The 17,929-nt window shown below is 55.9% G+C and overlaps 1 protein-coding gene across 1 annotated transcript in view; it reads left to right on the top strand.

Moving 5' to 3' along the window:
- The window catches only part of SDK1 (sidekick cell adhesion molecule 1), a 743,568-nt gene that overhangs the window by 576,736 nt on the left and 148,903 nt on the right, over positions 1 to 17,929 (top strand). The window contains exons 16-18 of the mRNA XM_070363134.1: positions 3,076 to 3,212; positions 16,368 to 16,515; positions 17,414 to 17,554. Of these exons, the coding sequence (XP_070219235.1) occupies positions 3,076 to 3,212; positions 16,368 to 16,515; positions 17,414 to 17,554 (426 nt within the window). The remainder of the gene's footprint in view (positions 1 to 3,075; positions 3,213 to 16,367; positions 16,516 to 17,413; positions 17,555 to 17,929) is intronic.

Below are 17,929 nucleotides of genomic sequence, written 5' to 3'. Positions count from 1 at the left end.
GAATTCCAAATGGGGAGAGGCTGGAATCAGAAGAAAAAAAAAATCTAAATTTCCTTCCGACTTGGAGTCCTGTAATGTATGTAAAAACCGCACTTTGCGTCGGCCGTCCTCCGGGGGTGACCGTGGACTTGGGCGGCGGTGGACGAGGGCTCATTATCTCTAGCTGTGTCCCAAACGGCGACGTCCTTGGGCACCGCTGGCTCTAGATCTCGGTACCGGCACTAAATGTCTCAAGGCCACTTTGCCTTTTAAGTTCCTAAGTCTCCCCAGTCTTTCTAGAATTCTCTGCTCACCTGTCCGCCGCAGGCTTGGGGCTGCGTTGCTGCTGTCTGGCGTACCCTCTTTCCGCAGGCCTTGTGCTCTTCCCCTTGGGGGCTGTTCAGGGTCAGGGAGGCAGGACCCCAGACCCGCGCCCCTGGTGAGATGGATGGACTAGGGCCTTGTCCAAGCTGGCTCCAGGGCTTCCTGAGTGGACACCTGGACAGAAGGCTGCCTGGAGTGACCAGCAGACACGGAGTGGTGAGCAGCCCTCCGTCTCAACAGCACTCCAGCCCTAGGAAGAGAGCCGTCCACTCACCTGTCAGATGGGTTGTTGCTAAGTGCACCCCATTTAGGCTGAGAGGCATGATCTGACGCTGAGCGCAGACCCGGGGTCTTCCCGGCTGTGGGAACGTTAGGATTGGACCCCTCGTAACCCCCAGGACAGGGTGTGCAGAGACGCTCCAGGCCACGGCCGACTCTCCTCTTGTGCAGAAGGAGCCTGTCCCTTCCCACCGCCCCCTGTCCTGTCCGTCCCTCTGCGGGGACAGGAGGACCGTTCTGCGAAGCTGGTCCCGGGCCCGCCGGGCACCCCTCCTCCGGCTGCCGTGTCTTCTCCGGACCCCACCCGCGTCAGCCCCGGCCGCCTGCCTCCTCTGACCACTGACCAGCCTTGCCGCTCGCCTCTTCTCCCTCCTAAGGTTACACAGAGCACCCTCCGACAGTGAGTCCCCAGGACCCTTTCTAGCGAGCTGCCCTTGGGGTCCCGGTTCCAGCCCCAGAAAGCCAGCGTCACACCGACAGCCAGAAATTCTGGACCCGGGCCTCCCTCACTTGCCCCCTTCAACGACACAGTGCAAGCCCTGCGTTCCCCCACTGTGACCCCACGGCGCCCCCGGCCCTGCCTGTGACCCCAGCGGCCACTGCCCACCCGGTCCTCCATCTTCACCCCCGATGCTCTCGTCCTCGGCCCCCGCCTCTCCCGCAGGGCACTGCCTCTCAGCTGCTGTCCCCGTCGTGGCTTCCCAGCTGGGCGCTCTGGGCGGCCAGGCCTAGGGCCACCTTCTGGCTGTGTCCACACCTGGGAGGGCGGGCTGGAGAGGGCTCGGTTCCTCCCTCTGCCCCGGCGGGGTCAGCATGCCCACCCTCCCCATGTCCCCTGCATGCCGCTCAGCTCCAGGCGTTGGTGACGCGGGCTGGACAAGGCTGCTTGGCAGAGGACGAGGGCCCGTCATCCAGCACACGCCCTGGCCCTGCTCTGTGGGCTTCACGACATTTGTCCAGCTGAAAAGTCTATCAATTACAGAGAGAGTCGAGGTAGGCGTGATGAGTTCTGCTTGAGTCGGGGGCGAGGAGGCTCAGAGGGTCCCCACAGAGGGGAGACTGGGCTCTGGAGGCTGGGCGAGTGATGGGTTATGGGCTTGGCCCCTGCGGGCAGCGCTGTGCTCGCTGGAGAGTGCCTGGGGGGCAGTGCTGGCTGACGAGCGGGGAGGGGGCGCTGCTGAGGGCAGGGAGCGGCATGACTCCCAGCAGAGCGCAGGGTTCTGGCCAGCCCGAGCCTCACGACCCCGGGAGCGCTGGTGTTGTGGACAGAGCAGAGGGGCCCCTCTCCTGATTTAAAACTCAGTTCACAATTAAAGAGAAAACAGGACGACGTTTCAGGCCCGAGTTCATCCTTCGTGGTACTGATTTAAAGTCGCGGTCTACATGAGAAATATTAGTTTGTTTATAAACCGCATGGGTGGTTAGAGAGAGCTGTGTTTCTTAGGTAGCTACAAGCACGTAACAGCTTAATAAATTTCCGAGGGTAATGAGTACATTTTTTAAATTAAAAATATCAAGTATAATTATGGCTTTCTGTGCTGGCCTGTGTGGGTCAGCAGTAATTGATGTGTAAGAGAGACCAGAGCTAGCTGGTGGGTGAAACAGGTCACACCCAGCGTCCCCTTTCCAGCCCCCTCCCCTCTCCAGCAGGAGGAGAAGCCAGTCCTAAAGTCCAAAACACAGGGCCCTGCCCCGGGGCCCAAGGGGCGAAGGTTAAACACGGGCCTGGCAGCTCGGAAGTGCAAGGTCTCGCCCCCATCAGTGGCAGAAACCACACAACTGGGTTTTGAAGCTTCATCATCAGTAAATCCCAATGAAGACCCTTCTGCTTGTAACTTCTTTCCAGAATTTATCTGCTTTGTGTTTGCATTTTATGGCCTTGCTGATGGGTTGTTCACTGTTTCCATGGGTTTTCAGTTAGCGTTTTCACCGCAGTTGCCTTTCAACGCCTCTCCCAATCTCCATTACCCAACAGAACCAGGGCGACAGTATAACTGCGCACGCCCAGTCGCGAGACGGCCACACTGTCCCAGGACACATATGGGCATTTTGGCTGGTGACTCCAGATAGCTGGTGTCGGGAACTTCCACAGTCGACCCTGTTTCCCGGGCCTTTTCCTCGTAGGTGGCTTGCTGTGTTCCCATTAACAGCGTCTCACTGCAGAAGCAAATTGGTGACCAAGTTTTCTCAATTAAACCATCTACTGTATGAAATGGGCACTCCCCACTCGATTTAAGCGAGAGTTGTTAGTTGCTTAATCCCTACCAGAGGGATTAAATCAAATTACGTTTGGAAAATAAAACACGTTGTGAATGATGATGGTTTTTGTTTTTTTGTGGGGGAGAAGGACAGCGAGTCATTAGTATTTGTGTTCAGGGCCTGCTTGCTGTTTTCCAAACATCGCACCCCAGGAGCCAGCAGTGTGAGAGCCAGGAGGTTATCACACAACTCTGATACGTGCTTTTTTTTTTTCTTTCTTCCTTTGTATCCAAGTGAGCTGCCCCATTCACCCCAGAACCTCGTGGCCAGCCTGAACCCTGCACACAGCCATGCCGTGGTGCTCTCCTGGGTCCGACCCTTCGACGGGAACAGCCCTGTTCTTTACTACATCGTGGAGCTGTCCGAGAACAGTAAGTAGCAAGGCGGTGGTGTCGCCATGGGCAATAATCAGATTTCTCCCCAGCTCTTAATGTCTTTAACCTTTCCTTCTGGCTCAGACCCACACCAGCCAGCGAAACGCTCCGGATGCTTTACAAATGGAAACCGTGGCTCAGGCTTCGGGAAAATGAAAGGGCAGCATGGGCGCCGAGGCGGGCAGCAGCCGGAGTGGCCCCAGGGCCTCCCTCAGTGGGTGCCAGGGTCCATGCTGAGGGCCCGGGGCCGGGCCCGCAGGGGCGCCCTGTCTGCGTGGGGTGGAGAGGACCCCGCAGGAGTGGCCTCTTGCCGTCGGGATCCTGACGTAGCCGACTCCCATGGGCGTCGTCTCCTTGGAATCAGGACTCTGTTTCCATCGTCTTTGTGCCCTTAATAGGCACTCACGGATGAACGGGGTCAGGTTCCCTGGTGGATTCCCAGAGGATGTACTCGGGTCATAGTCACCGACCCTGGCCATGAGGGAGGTGCCCTGGGGTGCCCGGGTTACATAAAATGGGGCACGGCTTCACGTGCACGCCAGCTGTTCCAACAGTGTGCATGGTTGTTGGCTCTTTGTCAGAAATCTTGCCTAAGTAAGAAGCAGGCTTTACATACAGTCATTCATTCCATCCATCCATCTGCCCTGTACTTAGTCCTGCTTGGGCGTCTGCTCTGCACCAGGCGCTCTGCCGGGTGCTGGCTGCATGCTGACATGGTCAGCCTCAACCGCTGACAGAAGGACATGGTCAGACGTGTCCTCGCGTCCTGCCGTGCTGCGCTCTCCCATTGAGGTGGCTTCATTCCAACCGCCATGGGGAGACAGTGGGGGGAGGGCCCAGGCAGGAGACGGTCGGATGGTGCCCCTAGCGGGAGTGGTGGGAGGCCGGGGCGGGCGAGGGCAGGGGGCAGCGTGTCACCCCGAGGCGTGTGGAAACAGCTTCTGAAGTGAGGACAGCGTGCAGGAGGGGCCAGGATGCCGAGAAGGTGACCGAGGGCATCCTCTGCCCCTGGCTCCCCTGCTGGGCCCGCCTGAGCTGGCCACTGCCCAGACGCTTTCCCTGAGAGCCTCTAGAGGAGAGTCCTGAGTAGTTCATACCGTCATCACGACTACATTGAGCATCGTTACCACAAAGACTCTGAAGTGGAGAGGACCATTCTCTCCGGCTGGCCCTGACTTCATCTGCGGCCTCGGCCAAGTCAGCCCACTTATCAGTGGGCAAGTCACATGTCTCCCTGCTGAGCAGATAGCAAGACAAGCACTGTCATCTGGGCCAACAATCTGGGGTTTATTTTTATTAGGTAACAGTGCCCTTAAGAAGCCCGTGAACACGCTGGCTAATCACGGTCAGAAAGAGCCGCTTAGCAGCTAACGTGCTAAAATGGAGATGGTATTTGGCCGGCGCTGAGGGCTGTGCCAGCGGACGGTTCTAAATAACCCCATCAGACAGTCCCCACGTCCCACTTCTCAGGGTACTGGCCAACGCCAGCGCCGCCTGGAAGGCAGAGTCAGCCTCCGTCCCCCTGGAAGTGGGTCCTGCAGAGACCACTCTGCGTGGCTCTGTGGAGGAGGCAGGTGCTGGGTGACACCTGCCCTCTCGACAGCCAGTGTCACAGGACAGCCTTGTCAGCACGCTCACGGAGCAGAGCTCTGAAGCTGCCGCCGCAGTGGGTCCAGGTGCCACTGGCCCAAAGCCCGTTTGTGCGGAGCGTGGCCCCTGCAGGCGTCCCGAGCTCCTCCCAGGGAGCTGGTCGTCCTCTGGTCCCAGGCGTCTCTGCCAGAGGCCAGGGACTGGAGAGAACTGCCACATCCCAAGGCCCAGCCCGAAGGATGAGCCTGCTGGGCGGAGGGGGGAAGGCCCAGCAGACCCTCCATGGCAGTCCAGTGGTTAAGACAGCCGTCTTTGACTGCACGGGGCACGGGTTCAATCCCTGGTCAGAGACCTAAGGTCCCACAGGCTGTGTGACTCAAACAAAGGAAAAGAGAGAGGGCAGGGGACCCTGCAGACAGGCTGAGGACTGTCACACAGCAGGAGGGCGTGGCCTGCTCTAAAGTGCTGGTCGAGTTTGATCAAGACTAGTCTTTAAGGTTGGTACAGTCCCACGGGGGAGAGTGCCAGAAAAACCTGTGAGGGACTCTGAAGTGGACCGAAGGGCAGGTCACCGTGGCCCTTCGAGCCACCTTCAGGGTCACCTGATGCTTTAGGGGCCTGTACTTTTCATTGTTTTTGAGCTATTTTTACAACTCTAGGGTAATCTCGCAACTCTAGAGCTTTCTCTAGAAAGCTCGCAATGATGCAAATAATTCTTGTCCATGGAAATCGTCCTTGTGATAGGTCGTGACCGTAGTGGTTGGTTGTTGCTCTGAAGCTATGGGCCAGTTTTGCAACTGTTTTTAAGTTCATTTTAGCCTTCCCGATGGTCAGCATGTGTATATGTTGTTCAAATGCTCTTCTGATACATTGTAACATCTTACTGGTTCCCTCATTAATCAATGGTGGCTAAAATCTTTGGGCTTCACTGGTTGCTCAGTGGTAAAGAATCAGCTAGCCAGTGCAGGAGATGGGGGTTCAATCCCTGGGTCAGGAAGATCCCTGGGAGAAGGGAATGGCTACCCACTCCAGTATACTTGCCTGGGAAATCCCAAGGGTGGGGAAGCCTGGTGGGCTCCAGTCCGTGGGGTGGCCCCAATTGTGGCCCCCAAATGTGTTTGTGCTTCCAACAGCCTGGACACTAGTTCCAGGCGCACTTCCGACCCGGTCGCCAGCCCCAGACTGTTCCTGCGTAGAGGCGCTCATTGCTTAGAGCGCAGAGGCCGGGCTTTGGCGCAGTTCAGGTCAGTCCAGCCGCACAGTCGTGTCCCCGGGGAGGTGGGGAAAGCCCGCCTTCCCGGTGAGACCGCTCACGGCTCAGCCTGCTCTCCTCCCACATGGGTGTCTGTCTGTCCGTCAGCCGGCAGCTGCCACCCCAGGAGCATGTGTAGCCTCCTCCTCCCCGCTTGGTATCATGAACTTCAAAGCTGACACCTGGCTGCGTGTTGTTTTCTTGCCAAAGTGGCAGAGAGACTTTGTTCTTATGCTTCAGATTATTTGCAACTATCTTTGAAACACATGTCACACGGATGCCTTCTCATAGCCTGTGAGAGTGAGGAGGTGGCTTTATCCGAGCCCACTTTCTGTGGGTTTTGCATATTGAACCTCACACTGACAGCACTTGCTCCCATTTTAAAATCCATCCAGACCCTCCCTGTCGTGTCGCCATGTCATTGGTGTGGAGCCGGACTGAGGCGGGGGGCTTGGGGGCTTGTCTCCTACCCCGGGCTGAGCTCCCCTCCACTTCTGGGCCTGTCCAGGCCCCGAGTCTAGCCGCTCTAGCTAGCATCTCCTCTGATGCAAACAGCCTCTCCCGTTCAGGGACCACACCCTTCCCAGGACCAAGTCCCCTCGTGAGCCCAGCTGGGGCGCGTCTGGCATCTCCCCCAGAGCTAGGAGGCTCAGACCCAGGGATGCGAACGGCTGACGGTCTCACAGCCTGTTCTTGCCGTCACTCTGGCCATATTCCTTAGCCGGGAATTTCATTTAGTTCCCAAGTTCTCAGCTCTTTTTGTTCTTCACTTTTAAGACAAAACTTAAAACTCTAACCGTGCACAGTTTTATTGTTTCTCTAAAACAGATACAGCAGAGAAAGCCTTCCCAAAGTGGAGGCTGTGGAACTATTGTAGCCGCCTGCTCTCTGGGGTTCTGTCTGAGACAGAAAACGCTGTCCCTTCCTGCTCCCCCTCCTGGCCACATGAGCACCTCTGACTAGTCTCAGCCTCTCACCCCAGCCCTCCTCGGGGACTTTGGAGACCTCAGTCTCACCCGCCATGGGCGCCATGAGCAGGTCTGAGTCACAGCACCCTTTCACAGTTGTGCTTCGGTTCACTCACTTAAGGTATGTTTGATGGTGTGATAGAATCACAGAAGACCTCGTGGTCTTCTCTCAAGAGTACGGCCTATTCTAGAACTGTTATTTCTGCCAGCTCAAGCTTGAAATTCTAAAAGTGCCACTACAAATTATATTCCTCTCATTCTTTTAATCATTCCTTATCCAGAATCCTGTAGAATGATCTCATTTAACTTTCATGGAACCAGCTATTATCTGTGCTTCTCCTTTAACGTCCGGATGAGCTGTGAATAAGCCAGGAGAGGCTGTTCCATGGCCCAGACACGCTCACCTCTGAGTTCTCACATCCACCCAGAGCAGACGAGTGGCTCAGAGCGGGGATCAATTCCACAGCCCCCATCCTAGTGGCTTCACTCTGAGGAGCTTGAGATTATGTGTTGTCTGGGCTTTGAAACTGTCTCTGTTGACACGATGACAATAATCTGAGGGCCCTTTAGCATAGAGAAGTAAATGTTATTCATCCCACCAAAGTAGTTTCAATAACTCGTTGAGCTGAGCACTGAAATATAGGTCAGAGTCTCTGAAAAACTTGAAAATAATTACAGCGAGCACTTGAAAAATCATGAGGGTGGTTTAGAAAACGACCATAGTATCAACCTATGCTTGTTTCATTTCATTTTTTTCTGCTGCTCCCCCTTTTTTTTTCCTCCAAATTTTGGAAATGATTTTATATTACTTTTTTGAGAAATACATACATATATATTTATGTATGTGTCTATATGTTTTTAAATAAAACTTACCTTTAGTATTACTCTGTGGATGTACAGTTCTCAGAGTCAATCCAGGTTTTATAGCATATGTAATTTTGGAGATTTTGTTAAGAAAAAAACCTTTCAGGGCTTCCCTGGTGATCCAGTGGTTAAGAATCCACCTTGCAACACAGGGGACGTCGGTTCAATCACTGGTCCAGGAAGATGGCATATGCCGCCGAGCAACTAAGTGGTCCCGTGCAGGCCAACCGCTGAGCCCGTGCACGCCAACCGCTGAGCCCGCGTGCTGCAACCGCTGAGCCCGCGTGCTGCAACCGCTGAGCCCGTGCGCACCAACCGCTGAGCCCGCGTGCTGCAACCGCTGAGCCCGTGTGCACCAACCGCTGAGCCCGCGTGCTGCAACCGCTGAGCTTGCGCGCTGCAACCACTGAGCCCGTGTGCGCCAACTGCTGAGCCCGCGTGCTACAACCGCTGAGCCCGCGTGCTGCAACCGCTGAGCCCGTGCGCTGCAACCGCTGAGCCCGTGCACGCCAACCGCTGAGCCTGCGTGCTGCAACCGCTGAGCCTGTGTGCTGCAACCACTGAGCCTGCATGCTGCAACCGCTGAGCCCGTGCGCTGCAATCGCTGAGCCCGTGCACGCCAACCGCTGAGCCCGCGTGCTGCAACCGCTGAGCCCGCGTGCTGCGACCGCTGAGCCCGTGTGCTGCAACCGCTGAGCCCGTGCACACCAACCGCTGAGCCCGCGTGCTGCAACCGCTGAGCCCGCGTGCTGCAACCTCTGAGCCCATGTGCTGCAATCGCTGAGCCCCCGTGCTGCTTCTCCTGAAGCCCGAGCGCAATAGAGCCCCCTGCCCTGCAACAGGAGAGGCCACTGCAGCAGGAAGCCCACACGGCACCTGGAAAATAGCCCCCACTCACCTCAATTAAAGAAGACCCGCCCAGCAGCAAAGACCCAGCACAGCCAAAAATAACTAAGTAAAATTACCAGAGAAGGCAATGGCGCCCCACTCCAGTACCCTTGCCTGGAAAATCCCATGGATGGAGGAGCCTGGTAGCCTGCAGTCCATGGGTCGCGAAGAGTCGGACACGACTAAGCAACTTCACTTTCACTTTTCACTTTCATGCGTTGGAGAAGGAAATGGCAACCCATTCCAGTGTTCTTGCCTGGAGAATCCCAGGGATGAGGGAGCCTGGTGGGCTGCTGTCTATGGGGTCGCACAGAGTTGGACACGACTGAAGCAACTTAGCAGTAGCAGCAGTGGCAAGTAAAATTACACATAAAAAATAAAAACATTCAAAGGTGAAAGGACCCCCACGGGGATCTTGGGCAGGGCCAGTGCAGATGGGGGCCAAGGGCTCAACGTGCCACTGGAGAGGGCATCGGGTGACCGCTCTCGCAGTCAGTGAGGCCCAGCCCCCTGCTCTCAGTGCACCCCAAAGGCAGCAGGTCCCCAAACAGGAGAGGCTCCTGTGAGCCCTGACAGGAGGGCCCACTTTGCAGAGTGTGAGCTCCAGGAGAGTCCCGCGGCCTTCAGTCCCAGCTCTCCACGTCCAGCTAGCATGCACCAGGCATGCCTGGTGGCCACACACTGCAGCCCCGCCGTCCTCCCTGCAGGACACCTGGTGTCCAGTCCAGGCCTACACGCCCCGGTCCACACTGCCCCGTTAACTGGCTGGCCTTCCCTGCTCCCCACCTCCTAAACATTTTATTTCAGAACGTTTGGGTTTACAGAACAATCGTGGGGAGAGAGTTCCCCAAACCCCATGCTCGATTTCCCCTCTCATTAACTTGCCTTTTGTGTGGGACGTTGTCAAAATCAGTGAGCCGATGTTGCCGTATGATTGTTACCTAAAGGCCAGGTTTTATTCCGTCTCCCCGGCGTTTTGCATGCATCTGTTTCTGTCCCAGAGCCTCACCCGGGCCCACACCCCATTCGGGGGCCTTGGGCGTCTCCGTGGGCTCCTCCTGGCCTGGCAGGTTCTCAGACTTACCCTGACGTGGACGACGGTGGCAATCTGGGGATGAAGGGGAGTGTCGGAGGTCCTCTCACAGTTAGGCTGGGACGAGGGGTCTGGGAAGGGACCACAGGGCGCAGCACCCTCTCACCACCCCGCCCCCACCAGGCACCGCTCTCTGCGGCTGCTGCTGGCGCCACGGACGGGCCTGTGACGGGGGAGCTGCAAGTGAAGTGTGCCCGGGTTGCCTCCGCCATCGCCCCGTCCTGAGTGTGCACTGTCAGCCTAAGAAACCCAGAGCACTTGCATCTCGCGTCCACATGGCCAGCCCCGGCTGGGAGAGGAGAGTCTCCCCTGAGCGTGACCTCCCCGGACCCCGAAGGTGATGGTCCAGCTCCCCTTCTGCGTGCTCTCTGTGACCGAGCCCTTGGCTTTCCTGCTGCAATACCGAGCAACTGCCAGACGTCGAAACAACGAACGTGTACCTCTCCGGAAGTTTCCACGACATGGGAGGATCAGGCTGTCATCCGTGCCTCCGTTTCCCATGTGTGGATGTGGACGATGGCGCCCAGTGCAGGTCACCATGGAGCCATCCCACAGCGCCTGGCACGGCAGCTGCTTCCCGAGAAAAAGGACGAATCCGGGCCCTAGGGTGAGTCAGGCCCTCCTCTAGGTGCTGGGGCTCTGACAGTGACTCAGATGCAGCCGAATGAAGCTTATCTCCTGAGTGGCTATTTAAGTGGATGCGTGTGAGCGCATGCTCCAGTCGCTCAGCTGTGTCCGACCCTCGTGACCCTGTGGGCTTGCCTGCCAGGCTCCTCTGTCCGTGGGATTTCCCGGGCAAGAATACTGGAGTAGGTTGGCCGTTGCCTCGTCCAGGGGATCTTCCTGACACCGGGATCGACCCAGCATCTCCTACATCGGCAGGCAGATTCTTTACCACTGAGTCACCTGGGAAGCCCCGCTTAGGTGGATGTCTCTTCTTACTATAATTCTTACGATAACCCTTCTGTTTCAGGAGAGAAGGAGTGCAGACAGCTGCAGCCAACTCAGCAGTGGGATTACAATTAGAAAAATGATAAATTCGCATCTTGATTTTCCACTTAGTTCTCAGTAACCTGGGGGAAGTTGTTTTAAGGAAAGCACGTTCATTCTTATTTGTACCAAAAAATACAAGGGACAGCATCAGTGAGATCTGATCATTTCGCCTACCAAGTGTGCAGCTGAAGACAGCCGTAATGCTCACTGCTGGCAATGCTGTGACAAAACAGTCACTTTCTAAAAACTTTTCATCAGGAAAAATACTAAATACACTCAAAGGTGCGGAGTATTCTTGTGTTCGGTTTGGAAAACCATCAATAGTTGACGGTATTTGTTTCATCAGCTGCCCCACTCTTTTTGCTAGAGTATTTTAAAAGAAGTCCCAGAGATCTTGTCATTTCATCCGTACGTGATGCAGTAAATACTCAAACAGGGACATCAAACAACATTAATAGAATCCTTAATATCATCTTACACTCAGTCCACATTTAAGTGTCCCTATTTAAAAAAAAAAAAGCCTTTTCACAATTGACTTGCTTGAATCAGGACCCAAACCACGTCCATCTGTCGTGTTGGTGGCTTTGCCTCTTTCATCTCTTAATCAACTTTCCCTGTTTTCACCCCCCGCCCCGTGCCCTGCCCTCCTGCCCACCCCCGTCCCCTGCTCTCCCTGGCGCACAGGCCAGGGCACTTCCTGTGCAGTGTCTCCAGGCTCTGGCTGCTTGCTTCCTCCCGGTGCCATCTAAGTGGTCCCTGCACCTTCGTTACCGCCCAGAGACACTCAGCCTCTGGTTTGTGTGCCTTCCTGGTGTGCACGCACGCACACGCGTGTGTATGTGTATGCGTGTGTGTGTGCTTCCTGGGTGCTGCTGGGCACCCCATACCTCGTCACACGAGGAGACACTGGCAGCCCCGCTGCTCTGCTTTCAGTGATGTTGGACCCCCCCAGGAGGCTAGGCGGCGACAGTCCATATGTCTGGGTAGAAGTTACTTAAACTTCCTGGAGCCTTGATTTCTCGGCCTGTTAAGCAGGGAGAGAGTGCCTCCTCCCCTAGAGGTCTCGTGTGGTCATGGATGTGAAACAGCCTCCAGAAGGCAGCACAAACATTAAGTATTAACAGTAATAACAGTTCTTTTGGCAATTAAGGAAATTTTCTTTGGAAACTAGTTTCCTTCCTCAAGTACCTTTAATTGAGAAAATAGTGATGCTCTTTTTTTTTTTTTTTTTTTAATCGGAAAAAAGCTTTCAGTATGTTTGGGAAGATTGAAAACCACCAGCTTTTTAACCAACAGACAGAGTGGAGGGGTGATTACCGCCTTCTGGTTTCCGGGCACTGGAAGCCAGGAAAAAAGCTCAGTGATGCCCATCTGTGGAGCAGAGGTTTTTTTAATAGCCCAGCTGGGAAAGACTGGAATTCCTTAGTCTTCTAGATCAGAGGAGCAAGGGGCATCCCCAAGGGGGAGGGAAAAAGCTGTTGAGACTTCTATGGGGTGGTTTCCCCTATTGAAAGGTTCTTCTGCATTCCAGCCCTAAGAGAAGCATCTTGTGGTACTTTTCTGTGAGGACCTGGGGAAGAATCTTTTAAAGGGATTTTGTGTTATTGATTGTCAGGAACAGAGTTGCTACTTAAATTTTAACACTTCTCAGCAAGCTAGCAATTCCAAAGCTTGTGAATGAGCAAATCCTCCCCACAACCATTTTTTTTTTTTTGACAAATCAGAGTGCCCATGAGATGGATCGGGTTCATTTGTATTAGTTTTCAGTTTAATCTCTCTTCCTGCCAGATCTTTTATCTTCGAGCAGGAGAGGGAAAAAGAATAAATAAAGAATCCTATAGATGCAGCAGGAGGACTGAGCAAAGCCCCAGGGTCTGGAGCAGATTAATAGGCCCTGTTGTCAAATCAGACTGGGCAGCAGCTCCTGCGGCTCGGGCTGCACTTCAGGAGCTGTTTACACCCCGCGTGAACAGATGGCCCTGAGCCAGGGAGTCGCGTGGGGCCGAGTCTGGGATCGGTGGGGGGAGGGGCCTGCGTGGGGCTGGAAGGTGGCGTCCGGGCGCGTCTCGGCTCCTGCCTGTGCAGTTCATCCTTTAGTCCACGGCCTAGACCACAGTCCTTCTGACGCTGCCCCTTTGTGAAACGGCCACCATACCTGGCTGAGCAGGTGAGCTGTTTGCTCCCAGACCCTGCCGTCTGCAGGAAGAGAGGGATGAAGAGACGCTTTCTTGCGTCGTGTCGCTCAGGACCCCGCGAGAGCAGGCACACTGTCGGCTTGTGGTCAGGGGGCCTTTACACGGGAGAGCTGACCAAGGAGTGGGGCCGGGGGAACTGAGTGACCAGGGGCTGGCGGCAGCGGGGCCAGACTCGCCCGTGGCCACAGGGCCCGGGAGCCGCAGAGCCCGGGGAGGGGCTGTGCAGAGCTGCCCCCAGAGAAGAGAAGGGGACCTTGGCGTGAAGAAAGCAGGCAGTGTCTCCAGTGAGGAGGGAAGAGCACCCCCCTGCCCGACAGGCCCCCGGGGCACAGGCAAGGTGGGGACGGTCGCGAGGGTCTGGGTGAAGATGGGAACGTCCAGCAGAGTCCCCAGCGGGGCCAGGCCTGGGCCAGAGGCCGCAGCGCCCCGCCCTGGCCTCAGGACTCGCGTGGTATCCCCCGTCGTGCTGTGTGTAAATCAGGTGGAACTTTTCACTGTGGTGAGATTCACACACGAAGCGCCCCATCCTAATGACGCACTCGTGGCGGCGTTCAGATGATCCACAGACTCCATCCTGCAGAACTGAAGCCCTGTCCCATTAAGCAGCTCCCCGGCCCCTGGCCTTCTACATTCTCGCTCTATGAATCTGACTGCTCCAGCTGTCTCATTTAAGTGGAATTATACGTTTTTCTGTCCTTTTGTGTCTGGCTTATTTCACTAAGTATAATGTCCTCAAGGTCCATCCGTGTGGGAGCATAGTTCAGAGTTTCCTCCCTCTTCAAGGCTGACTAATATTCCGTCACATGGATGGACCACATTCTGTTTATACATTCATCTGTTGATGGATGCTTATTTGCACCGCCTTTTAGCTATTGTGAACAATGCTATTAAGAGCTGTACAGACACCTGTTTGAGAGCCTGCTTTCAGTTCTTTGGGGGTACATGTGTTGACGTGGATTGCTGGATCGCACGGTAATCCTGTTTTTAACTTTCTGAGGAACTGCCACCCTGTTTCCCATAGCGGCTGCAGCATTTTACATTCCCGCCAGGGGTGTATACACGTTCCGACTTCTCCCCGTCATTGCCAACATGTTATTGTCTGCTCTTTGATAGCAGGTGTCCTAATGGGTGTGATGGAGAAGGCAATGGCAACCCACTCCAGTGTTCTTGCCTGGAGAATCCCAAGGACAGGGGAGCCTGGTGGGCTGCCGTCTATGGGGCTGCACAGAGTCGGACACTACTGAAGCGACTTAGCAGCAGCGGCAGTGATGGGTGTTAAGTGGACTTCAGTGGGCTTTCGATTTGCAACCCGCCCCCCAATATTACTGCTTCCCGGATGGTGCGGTAGTAAAGAATCTGCCTGCCAACGCAGGAAACGTGGGTTCAATCCCTGGGTCGGGAAGACCCCCTGGAGGAGGAAATGGCAACCCACTCCAGTGTTCCTGCTTGGGAAATCCCATGGACACAGCAGCCTGGCAGGCTACAGTCCACGGAGTCACGAAGAGTCAGACACAATTGAATAGCCGAGCACACATAACGCGCATTTCCATATAAGAAGCAGGAACGAAACCGAAGCGCTGCAAGCGGAAGAGCTCAGGGTCAACTTGGCCTCTGTCTTTTCACCTGGGTATCAGCCATCTTCAGGATGGAGCCTGTATCTCCTGTGAAGCCTGACTCAGCGTGCCCAGTTCCCACCAACCACGTCCAGCTACGCTGACACTAGAGGAGCGTCCGTCCCCCTCCATGGTGACAGAGGACTCTTTTCTGTAAGGGAACCTGCCCAGAAAACCAGATCACCACGAGCTGTTTGACGCCCTAGAGGGGTCTCAGGCTTCCAAAGTGAAAGGAAACACGGGTGCGAGTTTTTCTACAGTTAATTGGAGACACACACATTGCACTTGTAAAGGAAACGTCAAAGCAGGGCTCCTTGTCAGCGCTAGATCGCCTCCATCACGGAGCAGCACAAGCCAGGATGCCCAGCTGGTGGCGAGGACTGCCATCCCAGAAAGCCATTTTGGGAGCAGCTTTATTTGAAATAATTAAGAAGACTCAGCCTTCACGGCCCAACTGGCTCCGTGCTGCAGAGCGTGCAGCTTCCATCGAGGAGTCCAGACTTAGGGTGGATGGCACTGCATGTGGGTCAACAGGAGTTGCCTCTAAGGGCCTCATTTCATCTCAGAACAGCTTATGGCCACCTCTTCACCCATAAAGACCCCGAGCGCATTTCTGATGAGCCCCCAAGTGCAGACTTGTAAGTCTCCATAGCCAGGCCTCTAGGTCTTCACGGAAGTGGCTGTGATGTTGTGTGTGGGCTGTGCAAGCCTGTGTGCAGTCTGAGCTGAGCCTGTCTGACATCAGGGTCACAAGTCGCCCCTGTGTGACACTCGCAGACGTGGGCGAGCGATTGCACTACCGTTTCCAAGGAACAAGAAGGACAATCTGAGTCCCGTGAGAGGTCCCCATCCGCCCACAACGCCCCCCCGCCTCCGTCTCACTTCACTGATAACTTGAGCCTCAGAGCAATTCCGAGTGGACCCGACAGAGGGCGCTTGTTCATCCTAAGCCTCCGCGAGGTGATTCGGCCAAAAAGCCTGTCTCAACTCTGCAGAGAATGTCCCGGGGAGGGGTGGGGTCCAAGCAGAGCCCTTCCGAAGCCTTGCATGGGAGAGCTCCCTTGGCTGGCAGGGTCGCCCTTCCACACCTGCCCGGAAAGCCGGGGGGGAAAATCTCCTAAATTTTCTGTGAGTTTCATTCCGTGTCTCTCCAGCCAGAGCCGCTCAGGGGCGTGGATGGAACAGGCCGCCACGCAGATGGGCGGCAGAATGCATGGCCCATCTGTCTTTATCATGCTCATTTCCTCTTTTATTAAAATGTTAATGAATATAGTTTTTATTTATCATTTGGTGGCGTGTGCAGCATCCTTTTCTGGGAGACAAATCTGCAATCTGCCACGTGAGCTGACAGCGTCTTCTCATTACCCAGTGAACATGGGAATGAGGAACAACATTCTGGTTCCATTTAAACTGCCACGTGCAGGCTGAACAAAAACTATCCCTTTACGTGTAGACAACAGCTTGGGGCTGGCGGCAGGCACCCCCGGACTTGGGAGCGGATGGCCTGAGTCAGGGCCAGGCTCACTGGTACTGGCCACGGCCCGACGCCTCAGTGTGTGTTGGCTCAGCGGGGCCAACCCCTCCATCTGCCTTGGTGAGCGAGGGAGACGGTTTATGCGGATGCACTTTGCCTTCCCTTGTTATCATTCACACGGACGCCTGCAGAGGTTCGAACTCGTTCTGCTCCTCCTTTCAGACTCTCCCTGGAAAGTGCATCTGTCAGACGTCGGCCCCGAGATGACGGGCGTCACGGTGCGTGGCCTGACCCCAGCTCGCACCTACCAATTCCGAGTGTGCGCCGTGAACCAGGTGGGCAAGGGCCAGTACAGCGCAGAGACGAGCAGGTGAGCCGCCGCGGCAGCCTTGGCGCAGCGAGGGGGCCGAGCATCTCGTGGGGCGGAGGGAGGCCATCATCGAGGTCACTTCGAGGTCGTCGACCTCCGCCCTTAGTGACCTTAGTGGGGAACAGACACGAGTGGGAAGCCTGTAACTGAGAGGAAGCGTGGGGTTCACGGGGCAGGCCGGGTCTCCTTCACTGCAGAGGGAAGTTTCTTAGGTCCCTGGGGCGCTCAGACTGCGCAGACAGGAGTCATTCCTGATCGCAGAGCCCCCTGTGTCCATGACATTAAAGAGCTGGTGGTGTCTCTGGGCCCTTTGTGCAGCTGACTGCCTGCGGGGCGGGACTCAGAAGCACCCAGCAGATTCACGGGAGGCAGAGCGAGCCCCCGCGTTTCCCTGGTGGTGGTCCTGATGCTGAGTCCTCCCCACCCAGGCCGGCAGCTGCTCTCAAGCCCGTTCAGATGTGACCTGGGGAAAGGGCTTCATCGCATTTCAGCGCATCCTCCCCAGCCAGCCGGAGCACTCGGCAGGCCTGTGTGGTGGAAGTGTTGAGAGCTCTGAATGACTGCTTTCTAATCGTGGGGGCTTGGTGTGTGAAATACTGAAGGAGCCAAAGAAAGCGATTTGGAAACAGCCCCGGACTCGGGCCCACGAGCCGGCTCGCCGGGTCCTTACAGGGCAGGGGTGCCGTGGGCCGCTCAGGCAGAACAAGCTCGCCCCCTGTGTCTTCGGGACCCGTTATATCGATTTGTCCTTCCTGTCGGATCAGCTGTGTGTTTTGCTTTATTCGTCACTCGATTCGAGTACACAGTTCGGCTCAAGATTCAGCAAGATTGAGAATGGGAGCGAGGGCCCCATGCTCCTGGGGCTCATCTCTCCTCCCCTCCCGCCCTCTCTTTTCAGACTGATGCTCCCGGAGGAGCCACCCAGCGCTCCCCCGAAAAACATCGTGGCCAGCGGGCGCACCAACCAGTCCATCATGGTGCAGTGGCAGCCGCCCCCAGAGCCGGAGCACAACGGGGTGCTCCGCGGGTACATCCTCAGGCAAGTAGCCGCACCCGGCCATGCGTGCACCCTCGTGGACAGTCCAGTGTCCGTCCTGCTGAGGCCGCAAGCTCAGATGTCTGCAGGAGCCCAGCGGTAATCCAGACTCAGGCCAGCAGTAGGACTCCCGGGGGTGGTAGAGACTGCGGCCAACAGCGAGAACGAGCACCTGTGGGCAGCCTCTCGGGGACAGGCTCTGCAGATCCAGCTGTGATGCATACACACAGGAACCCACCCTCGGGGAGTGCCGTTTAGCAGAACGGAGGGGAGTGTTCCAGGCTGGAAGCAAGGTGTGTTTATTCCTTGTAAATCCTTTCACTCGAGGTTTTTACCAGAGGTGTGCGTTCTAGAGTATAATGATTTTTAATTAATAAA

Source organism: Bos mutus, chromosome 25 (genome assembly GCF_027580195.1).
Source record: "Bos mutus isolate GX-2022 chromosome 25, NWIPB_WYAK_1.1, whole genome shotgun sequence".
Classification (NCBI taxonomy): Eukaryota; Metazoa; Chordata; class Mammalia; order Artiodactyla; family Bovidae; genus Bos; species Bos mutus.
The sequence above is the reverse complement of the archived record's forward strand: the minus strand, read 5'-3'. Positions and strand labels throughout refer to the sequence as shown.